Raw genomic sequence first — 11857 nt, forward strand, 5'->3', positions numbered from 1 at the left:
CGGGTTCCGGGTGATAGGACAGTCCATCCGAAAGTGCCCCATCTCCCTGCACGCATGGCACCGTGGGCGCTCAGAGCTCCAGTACACCTGATAATCTACACCCCCATGCCGGACAGTAAACCGTCCCTCAACATCGTCCTCCCTTTCCAGCTGCATGAATACCTGACGCCGGAAAGAGATTACGGTGCGGAGGGTGCGTCTCTTAAAATTGTGTCGGATGGCAGTGATCTCCGACCTTACTTGCACTAAACGGGCCAGTGGGGGAAGCAGGTCCTCATTTGGAATGAAAGGATTAACATGCCCAAGCACGATACGTTGCGTGGGGGCCGTCACCAGCTCCATAGGTAAAAAGATGTTGCCTACCATGACTCCCCTGCTTAGGGCCCGGTGCATTAGCTCTTCATTCGCCAGATAGAACACTGCCTTTCCAAACTCCTTTTCGGTGGCCAGAATACCACCTCTCCCCACAAGGTCCTCCATTGCCTCCGCACACTTTTCTAGTGCCATTCCAGGGCGCAAAATACATTGCACCCCGCATTCCACCTTCACCGACCGAAACAGGGCGTTGTCCGAGGCCGGGGAGGCAGCCGCCCTTGCGTAACTCCCCAAAGGCCCGCAACTCCCTGGAGACCGGTCCGGTATGCTGGCGCTATTTCCAGTCCGAGAATCTTACAGCGGTGCCGGTTAGAAGTCCTGGAGCGAGTTGAATAACTGGCCGGGAAAGTTTGCAGTCGACAGTTCCTCGCTGGCTCGGCGCTAGGAAAGGCTCCGTCGGACTTGCAGAAACCCAGGCTGGGAGAGGTCGAAACGTCCTTCCAGATGCTCCAGCTCCAACACCGGACGAAAATCAGGAAAATAATGGAGGAGGAACGTAGCCCCGATGTCAATGGGGGGAACGACGGCATTTGCCTCCGGTTTTGGAGTGAACCGGCTTCCTGGCGAGTTGCCAGCGGCCACAGCTGGGAACTACGCAGTTAGCAGCCGCCAACAAACTCAGCCCAAACCGGCAGTAAAACTCCACACCGAGCTTCCACACAAACGCCGTCACTCACTCAGTTGTCCAAGAGACTTTTAGAGCCACCTCCAAAGTATTCCACGAACTTTATCCAGTAGTTTTCCTTCGATTTCTCCCAGCTCAGTCAGCACAGCTCCTCTCTGTGTCTGACCCCGGGAGTGTGTGTTGGGACAGTGTAGAGGGAGCTTCACTCTGTGTCTGACCCTGGGAGTGTGTGATGGGACACTGTAGAGGGAGCTTCACTCTACGTCTGACCCTGTGAGTGTGTGATGGGACACTGTAGAGGGAGCTTCACTCTGTCTAACCCTGGGAGTGTGTGATGGGACACTGTAGAGGGAGCTTCACTCTACATCTGACCCTGGGAGTGTGTGTTGGGACAGTGTAGAGGGAGCTTCACTCTGTGTCTGACCCTTGGAGTGTGTGATGGGACACTGTGGAGGGAGCTTCACTCTGTCTGACCCTGGGAGTGTGTGATGGGACGATGTAGAGGGAGCTTGACTCTGTGTCTCATCCTGGGAATGTGTGATGGGACAATGCAGAGGGAGCTTTACTCCATGTCTAGCCTCCTGCTTTATTTTAGCCAACTACGCACTGAGCTACACAGCAGTTCAACCCACCGACTGGAGTCGAGGCCTCCCAGTTATCCAGTCGTCTGAATCAGATTCACCATTCATCCTTCTCCACTCCAAACAAGCCCAGCCCATCCTTTATCTCCTCTAAACTGAAACCTCCCATCCCAGACAGTGTCCTGGGAAATCTCCCCTGCATCCTCTCCAGCACTGTTCCCTCCTTCCCATAGCATGGTGATCCGAACTGCACTCATTCTTCAGCCATGGCCGAACTAGTGTTTGTAGAGTTGTCAGATCTCAGTTACTTCCAACCCTGGGTTCTTCTAGGAGATCAGGAATGAGCGAGAAACTTTGATTTTCACGATTGTTTATTTTAAAGTTTAAACAACGATACAGGCAAATTAACACGGCAGATGAGAGAGGAGCAATAAGAGATTCAGTAGGTTCAATATGGTGCTTTTGAAAAAAATGTGCTATCACTTTTATACCCAAGATAACAGAAGTTCCTTGGATGGGGATAAATCAATAAGAGGCTACACGGGGGCGTCACATGATGACGTAGGATTGAGACGTGTAAATCCAGCTCTCCCGTAAAAAATCAGCAAAGTACCGTTTAAGCAAAGTAAAGTTAATAAATACTTTCCGAAAACTACTTATAAACTTTGTAAGACTACTCTACGATATGCTTCGCATACCGCAACAGAAGAAGTCCATTGTTGTGAAGTTGCCGCGAGATGGGAAGTAAAAAGGGCCTACTGCAGCGATGGAGCCTCGGATTCAGGTTGGATCTCCTTCAGAGGAGACACATTTTATCTCTGGCGTAGAAGAACGGGGAGCAATGGCAGCGGTAGCGGTCTCTCGGAAGAAGATGCCGGAATTGCACATGCGCAAATGGACACAATTTAAACTACAAGAACCGACGGCCACTGCAACTGAAAGTGACTCAGTCAGAATTGGATACCGCAGAGAATACAGATGAAGAAGAGGAGGAAGAACTGGAAGAGATTGGAAGTAAAGGAGACGATGGAGACATAAGAGAGGCTTTATTGCAATTAACGGCTGAATTAAGAAAATTAAGAACAGCTTAGAGATGTGAAGATGTGCTATGATAAAGCTATGAAAAGACAGGATAAAATGGATAAGAAACTTCAGAAGATGGAAAGAACAATCGAGCATATTAACGATAGAGTGGAAAAAACAGAAAATAATGTGCTTGTCTAGAACATGGAAAGAAGTCGACTCTTGGAGAAAGTGTACGTGTTGGAAAATTTTAGTAGACGTAATAATATTAAAATTGTTGGTCTTAAAGAAGGTATAGAGGGAGATAATCCAATAGAATTTTTTCAAAGATGGATCCCGAAAACCTTGCAAATGAAAGAGGAAGACCGATCAATTGAAATTGAGCGGGTACAAAGACCTCTAAGACCAAAACCACAAGATGACCAATATCCACGATCAATTTTAATAAATTTTTAAGATTTCAAGACAAAGAATGGATTCTACAGGCGGCTGCCCAAGCTGCCAAGAAGAGAAAAGGGCCACTGATGATAGAAGGGAAGAAAATTTTTTTCTAGCCTGACATAAGTTATGAACTTTTGAAAAGAAGGAAGAAGTTTAATCCAGTGAGAAAAGCCCTATGGGATCACGGTTATCAATTTATACTGCGTTATCCTGCAACCTTGAAGATTTTCTTGCCTGGTGGAGAAAAAAGATTTTTTGACGATTACCGGAAAGCGGAGGAGTTTGTGCGAGATTCTTTGAATTTTCACCAGATACAAGAACAAACTTAGGGGAGCGAGATGGATTGAAGATGAAGACTGGATCAAGGATTAGGCCTGTTGAATTTTTAGGTGGATGAATATATAAATATATTATTAATTATATGAGGGAGGGGAAGAAAGGTTAAAATTTGAGGAATATTAGCTGGGAATAATAACATTAGCTTTTTTCTATATATATATATATATATAACTTTTTGTTACGGGGGAGCTGGAAGAAACACTGACCAATCGCTATGTTATTCATGTGTGCAAGCGTGGCAACAGCCACGACCCGCACAATGGAGGGGAGTAGTGTTGTGTATCTTTTCATTCACAACATTGGTTGGGGGGTATTTTGTTTTTTCTTTTTTTGTATCTTATCTATCTTTTTTTTCTTTTTGCCTGGATGAATGGGAGGGAAGCACATAGCAACATGGTGAAATTCAAAGAGATTCCCCAGGGAACTATGAGAGTTGAGAAGCTAAGTAATGTCTTAGATTTTAAGAGATAAATATGAAACATTTTTGAATATTTGGAGCCCTTATTTATAGCTCGGATGATGAAGATCTTGGTTCCTTGGGGGAAAGTAACAAATATATATTAAATTTATTTTTATCCCATGGAGCATGTGCAAACCTTCCAATATTCAGACGGTTCCTTTTTCTTGCTTCTTTTCTTTTTAGGTAGGAGTATGTATCGGGGGGGGGGGGAGGGTAGATTTTTTTTTTCTCATGTATCACTTTGAAAACTCAGTAAAAATTATATATATAAAAAAAATAAGAGGCTACACAATTGTAACGTGTATATAATGTGCTAATACTTGGCCAATTTAAAAAAAAATGAAAAGCTATATGTAATTGCTGTACCGCCTTCTGCCAATAAGTAGGGACGAGCTGCCACATTCTGTGGAAAAATACACGAGTTTGTTAAAGATGCAAATTGTTAAAAATACATATTACATCAGTTAAAAAACTGTGGATTATTCAATGTTTTTTTTCAATGATAATTAATACCTAATAAAAAGTATAAAAACACAACCGATTCCAACAAAGTTGTACCATAATCTCTCTGCTCTTACATTAAATCTTATGTCCGGTATCTTATATACTTCATGTTACCATATTTTAAAGGCCTCGATAGAGTGGACATGGAGAGGATGTTTCCTGTAGTGGGAGAATCTAGGACCAGAGGGCACACCCTCAGAATAGAAGGACATCCCTTTAGAACAGAGAGGAGGAGCAATTTCTTTAGCTAAAGGCGGGTGAATCAGTGGAATTTGTTGCCACAGATGGCTGTGGAGCCTAAGTCATTTAAGGCAGGACCCAATGATTATCGTCCAGTAGCATTAAAATCAACCATTATGAAATATCTTAAGCAGCTGGTCTTGGGGCACATTAAAACCTTTCCCCCAGCTACACTGAACCCTTTCCAGTTCACTTATCACTCAAATCGATCCACTGATGATGCAATAGCCTCTGCTATCCACTCAGTCCTGTCCTACCTGGAAAATGGGGTATCATATACCAGACTGCTGTTTATAGACTTCAGTTTGGTGACACCACCATACCCCAGAAACTGGTGGGGAAACTGTCCTCGCTGGGTCTCAACACGTCCCTCTGCAATTGGATACTGGAAGTCCGTGTGGGCAGCAACATCTCTCGCCCCATTATGATGAGCACTGGTGCCCCCCACCCCCCAATGCTGTGTGGTCAGCCCGCTGCTGTTTACACTGCTGATGCATGACTGTGTTGCAGCGTCCAGCTGAAACAGTGTCAACAAGTTTGCGGATGACAAAACAGTGGTTGGCCTTATCAAGAAGAATGATGAGTTGGAAGATAGAGAGGAAGGGCAGCGGCTGGTGGATTGGTGTGAGAAGAACAACCTAAGCCTGAACATCAGACAAACCAACCCCCTATGCAAATATTTGGCTCCTCTGTAGAGAGAGTTAAGTGCGTCAAGCTCCTGGGACCTACAAATGACCTCACCTGGTCTCTTAATATCACCTCCCTGAACAAGAAGACACAGCAGTGTCTTCACTTTCTAAGAAGATTGAGGCAAGCAAGGCTCCCCCATTCACCCATCCCATCTTAACTGCATTTTACAGGAGTGCCATTGTGAGCATCCTGACAAGTTGCTTCCCCATCTGGTATGGGAGCAGTTGAGCATTGGACTGGAAGTCCCTACAAAGGACTCTGAGAACAGCTGAGAGGATCATAGGGATCTCCCTACCATCCATCAGAGACATTTAACAGGAGTGCCGCATACGCAGGGCCCTTAGTATTATCAAGGATCCGGATACCCATCCATCCAGCATCCTCTTTAACTTTCTACCATCAGGCAAAAGACTATGATGCATAAAAACAAGAACGTTTAGGGTGAGAAACAATTTCTTACCCCAGGCCATTGGACTTCTGAATTCCTGGCTGCATCATATGTGAAGTGTCACTGGTTAATCTGTTCAGTACCTTTCTAATATTTAAAATTAATGCACTTTGTTATTTATGTGTGATTTATCTGTCGGTTTTATCTATAGCATCATAAATTATATGTTATGAGCACTACTGTGCTTTGCACTCTGGTACGAAGGAACACGGTCTCGTTTCTATATAAATTATATTTAAAGTTAAAGTTTGGCCCGGGCCTTGTGGCCCATCAGGCCGGTGCTTATGCCAGTTTCTGTGGTGTGAAGCGACTGAGAGTATGAGACTCCCCCCAGATAGGACGCCAGTCTATCGCGAGGTTAACCCCCAGCATTTGCCGGTACCCATTTTTCAGCTGGGTGGATTGGAGCAGTGTGTGGTTAAGTGCCTTGCTCAAAGACACAACACGCTGCCTTGGTGGAGACTCAAACCCATGACCTTCAGATCATAAGCCCAACACCCTAACCACTTGGCCATGCGCCACACATGTAAATTATATGGTTATGTGTTATTTGCATGTATATAGTTAAATGACAATAAACTTGAATATATTTGAAAGTGGAGGTTGATAAGGCGTCAAAGGTTACAGGGAGAAGGCAGGGGAAGGGGGTGGAACTGACTCGATGGACCAAATAGCCTAATTCTGCTCTGCTCTTATATCTTATTGCTTACTTTGCCACCTAATCTACCTGTGTATCAGGGATCTTTTGAAATGTCTGGAAACTTCCACCATACTGCTAGTAACAAAATACTAGAAGAACTCAGCAGACCAAGCAGCACCTATGGGAAGGAGTAAACAGTTGACGTTTCGGGCCGAGACCCTTCATTGGGACTGGAGAAAAAAGATGGGAAGTCAGAGTAAAAAGGTGGGGGGGAGGGAAGAAGAAATTCAAGGTAGTAGGTAATACGTGAAATTGGGAGACAGGAAGGGGTGGGGTAAAGAACTGGGAAGTCAATTAGTGAAAGAGATGAAGGGCTGGAGAAGGGGGGATCTGATGGGAGAGGACAGAAGGCCATAGAAGAAGGGAAAGGGGAGGAGTACCAGATGAAGGTGATGGGCAAGTAAGGAGATGAGGTGAGAGGGGGAGATGGGATTGGGGAAGGAGGAGGAGGAGGGGCCATAATGCTGAAGACTGATGCTAAATATTTATTCAGTTCATCTGTCATTTTGTTGACTCCCATTACTACCTCTCCAGCATCATTTTCCAGCGGTCTGATAAACACTCTTGCTTCTCTTTTACACTTTATGTATCTGAATATGAAACTTTTGGTATCCTTTTTAATATTATTGGTTAGCTTACTTTCGTATTCCATCTTTACCTTCTTAATGACTTCTTTAGTTGCCTTCTGTTGGTTTTTAAAAGCCCCCCCAATCCTCTAACTGCCCACTAATTTTTGCTCTATTATATACCTTCTCTTTGGCTTTGATTTTTCTTGTTGGTCACGGTTATGTCATCTTTCTTTTAGAATAACTCTTCCTCTTTAGGCTGTATATATCCTATGCCTTCTGAATTGCTTCCAGAAATTTCAGTCTTTGCTGCTCTGCCATCATCCCTGCCAGTGTTCTTTTCCAATCAGTTCTGGCCAACTCTTCACTCATGCCTGTGTAATTCCTTTACTCCACTGTAATACTGATACATCTGACTTTAGCTTCTCCTTCTCAAATTTCAGTGCAAATTTGATCATATTATGATCACTTCCCTAAGAGTCCTTTTACCTAAGCTCTCTAATCATTTCCGGTTCATTGCACAACACCCAATCTAGAATAGCGGATCCCCTAGTTGGCTCAACCACGAGCTGCTCTAAAAAGCCATCTCGTAGGCATTCTAGAAATTCCCTCTCTTGGAGAAAATTTCCCCTGATGGGGGTCCTTAATGATGGATGCTGCTTTTTTTTGAGGTATTGCTCCTTGAAGATGTCCTGTATACTACGGAGACTAGTGCCCATGAGGGGGCTGACTAAGTTTACAACTTTTTGCAATTTATTTTGATCCTGTGCAGTAGCCCCACCCCCCATATCAGACAGTGATGTAGCTGGTTAGAATGCTTTCCATGGCACATCTGCAGAAATGTGTAAGTGTGTAAATCTCCTCAAACTCTTAATGAAATATAGCTGCTGTCATGCTATATTCTTTGTAGCTGCATTGATATATTTGGCCCAGGATAGATCCTCAGGGATACTGACACACAGGAACTTGAAATTGCTCACCCTCTTCACTTCTGGTTTTCCCTCTATGAGCACTGAAGTGTGTTCCCTTGTCTTACCCTTTCTGAAATCCACAATCAATTTTCTGAGTACAAGGTTGTAGAGCCTTCCTGTCTGCCACAGTGCAGTTTCTGCCATGCAGTGAAGCAGCGTGATAGAATGCTCTTTACTACGCACCTGTAGAAGGTCGGGAGTATCGGTGTGCATAGTCCAGCTCTTTTCAACCTCCTCAGAAAGTAGAGACGGAAAGGAAGAATTGCAGACTGTACTGAAGCACTTCCCTTTTAATTTTCCTGGTTTTCCACTCTCCAGGTGCTGAATCCATTCCATGTTTTCCAAGTCTTCAGTGTGATCCTCTGGTCCTTCGATGAATACTACCTGTATGCATCTGCCATTGTCATCATGTCTCTCCTTTCCATCTGTGTCACTCTGTACTTTGTGAAAAAGGTAAGTGATCTCTGTCACTGTGTGGCCATCAGGAACTCAGCCTGGACTTCCTGCTAGACCTCTCATCCTCTTTCATTTGCCTCCTTAGCAATACACACTGTTACATGACATGGTGGCAGCTCACAATGTGGTACGTCTGAGGGTTTACCGCGATAACAATGGTGAGTCTGCGCCTTGCACACTGTCAACCTCGTAACTACGTCACTTCCTCTGCCCCTTCTCCCATCTCTGCTGCCCCTCTTATTGCCTCTCCCCACCTCCCTGCTCTCCCCCTGCGTCCCCCCCCTTCTGCCTCCTCTCTACTCTTCCCCCACCCCCCATCTCTTCCCTCTCCTCCCATTTTCATTTTGTCACTGTGATCAGGGTGAATTACTAAATTTTATTCTTTTCCCCAGTCACCGAGGAAATATTCTCCACTGATCTGGTACCTGGTGATGTCATTCACATCCCGACCAATGGCTTGATGATGCCCTGTGATGCGGTGCTGATCAGTGGAACTTGTGTTGTCAATGAGAGCCTGCTAACTGGTGAGCTTTATTCCCATGTTACTCTGCTGGGGGTGGGGTTTGATACCAGTGTCACTCTGGTGTAGGGGCCTGTTTCAAGGAAGATTCTCTGTGTCACCACCATAGAGATTGATTTTAATGCTTCTGTAACAATGGCTTTTTTTGTTGGTTATATTTGGTTTAGCTTATTATTGTCACTTGTACCAAGGTACAGTGAAAATCTTGTCTTGCACACTCTTCAAACAGATCAGATCATTAGTGGTGAACCTGTGGAATTTGTTGCCACCAGCGGCTGTGAAGGCAGAGGTTGATAGATTCTTGATTGGTCAGGGCATGAGAGGATACAGAGAAGACAGGAGATTGAGGCTTAGAGGTGAAATGGTTCAGCAATGGTGAAGTGGACTCAATGGGGGAAATGGCCTAATTCTGCTCCTATATCTTATGGTCGTGTTACACAGTGCAATGCTTGGCCTTTATATACTTATCATTCAGTTGATTGGCATTGAGGTAGAGTAATAAGAATGCAGAATAAAGTGTTACAGTTAACAGAATTGGAATCAGGTTTAATATCACCAACATATGGCGTGAAATTTGTATAATGCAATTCATAATAATAGAGAAAAAACAGTGAATCACAGTAAGTTTATATATTAATTAGTTAATACGTTGTGCAAAAATAGAAATTCAGAGGTGGTGAGGTGATGTTCATGGGGTCAATGTCCATTCAGAAATCAGATGGCAGAGAGGAAGAATCACTGAGTGTGTGCCTTCAGGCTCCTGTACCTCCTTTCTGATGGTAACAATGAGAAAAGGGCATGTCCTGGGTGTTAGGGGTCCTTAATGATGGGCGATGCCTTTTTGAGACATCGCTCCTTGAAGATGTCCTGGATACTGTGGAGGATAGTGCGCATGTTGGAGCTGACTAAGCTTACAACTCTCCACAGCTTATTTCGATTCTGTGCAGTAGACCACCCCCTCCCCAATACCAGACGGTGATGCAGCCAGTCAGAATGCGGTCCCCAGTACATCTGTAGAAATTTACAAGCGTCTTTGGTGACATACCAAATGTTCTCAAACTCCTAATTAAATATAGCCACTATCATGCCTTCCTTGTAGTTCCATCAATATTTTAGATCCTCAGATTGACACCCAGGAACTTGGAAGTTGCTCACTCTTTCCACTTCTGACCCCTCTACGAGGACAAGTGTGTGTTCCCAAGTACTATCCTTTCTGAAGTTCACAATAAGTTACAGAGAAAGAACAGTGCTGGTAAACAACGAAGTGCAAAATCATAAGATAGATTGTGAGGACAAGAGTCCATCTTATCTACCTAGGGCAGGTGTTCCCAACCTTTCCTTATGCCATAGAGTCTTACCATTAACCGAGGGGTCTGTGGACCTCATGTTGGGAGACCCTGCTGAGGGAATCATTTAATAGTCTGTTAACAGTGGGGTAAAAGCTGTCCTTCACCCTGCTAGTACATACTCTCAGGGTTTTGTATCTGCTGCCCAGTGGGAGAGGGGAAAAGAGAATATCTAGTGTGGTTTGGGTCATTGATTATGATGGTCACTTTACCAAGGTGGTGAGGCATGTTGATGGAGTCCATAGAGGGGAGGCCACATTCCTGTGATGTGCTGAGCTGTGTCCACAGCCCCCTGACTCAGGTTGACTCTGCTCCTCAACCCAAGTGATGAGGTGCTGCTCCTGAGATGCCATAGGAGGTGTCGATGTGAAACAGGACAGGTAGCTCTGACATCCTTGACATGATTGGGTTGAGTTGTTCTCTGATCTTGGCAATCTATTTGCAAATGTTTCATCAACACACGAGGAGACATCATCAGTACATTGTCCACTTGTGTTGTGTGCTCTGAATGCTTGGCCTTTATATACCTACCATTCAGTCGGTCGGCTGTTATTACTGCAACGCAGTTGTGACGTAGGGAGGGGGCGAGGGGTTGTCATCGCTGATTGGTTGATGGTAAACTCTGTGTTGTCTAGAATTTTGTCCACATCGGCTTATAAACGGAATTGAGGTCGACGTGTCCCATTTATAAGCAATGCGGACAAAATTCAAGTTAGCACACAGAGTTCGCCACGCAACCAGTCAGCGACAAGACGCCCCCATCCCTATGTCTCAATTGAGTTTCCGTAATGATGGCTAATTAGCTGATTGAGAAGTATATAAAGGCCAAGCATTCAGAGCATGCGCCACACCACACTGATTCTGCCAGTGAGAGGGGAATAGTTACTTTATTTTATTGCTACAGTTACGCTGTTGGGCATTGTATTTTACAATCAAGTAATTCAGATGATTGATACGTTAGGCTTGTTGAATTGGCCAGTGAGATTTGTCTTGGGAACATTCTAGAGATAGCATAGGAAAAAGAATGGGGAGCCATTTTCGAGAGAGAGCATGGAATTGAACAAGGGAAAAGGAAGAAAATGGAAATTAATAATGAACATTGTAGAAGAACATGGTGAAACACTCAAGAACCCACTTAGAAGGACAGATACAGCTGTTAGAAGATGCTGATACATACTATGGTCTCACAGCGGATGTACAAATAACTTTTAGCTAGCCAGTTAGCACACAGTGTTGGAGAAAGTTCAATGCCTTTTCCATGGAGGTTGCGTGAATGTTTTTTTTCTGGGACAGGCCCTTCAGTGTAGAACCCTTTCAGTACCGTGAGTAAATGAAGTGAAGCAAATTGGATTGATTATGCAACAATGAGTTCCAATGATTATGTGCACATTATAGACTAATATTTATTTTGTTTGTTACAGTTTAAAATATGTTGTCAATATAATTTCAATCTAAGTTTATAGTGGAGTGAGTTAAATTATTGCTTCCTAGTGAACAGTAAATTTGTGTGGGTGTGTCAGCAATCATTACAAGAAACGGTATTGCTTTCTCTTATAGGAACATTCAAAGTTT

At 44.2% G+C, this 11857-nt stretch overlaps 1 protein-coding gene across 1 annotated transcript in view; it reads left to right on the top strand.

The window, feature by feature from the left end:
* The window catches only part of LOC134346940 (polyamine-transporting ATPase 13A3-like), a 139560-nt gene that overhangs the window by 48139 nt on the left and 79564 nt on the right, over positions 1-11857 (top strand). Inside the window, exons 8-10 of the mRNA XM_063048816.1 lie at positions 8282-8416; positions 8505-8577; positions 8812-8943. Coding sequence (XP_062904886.1) covers positions 8282-8416; positions 8505-8577; positions 8812-8943 — 340 coding nt within the window. The remainder of the gene's footprint in view (positions 1-8281; positions 8417-8504; positions 8578-8811; positions 8944-11857) is intronic.

The sequence above is a fragment of the Mobula hypostoma genome, chromosome 5 (genome assembly GCF_963921235.1).
Source record: "Mobula hypostoma chromosome 5, sMobHyp1.1, whole genome shotgun sequence".
Taxonomy (NCBI): domain Eukaryota; kingdom Metazoa; phylum Chordata; class Chondrichthyes; order Myliobatiformes; family Myliobatidae; genus Mobula; species Mobula hypostoma.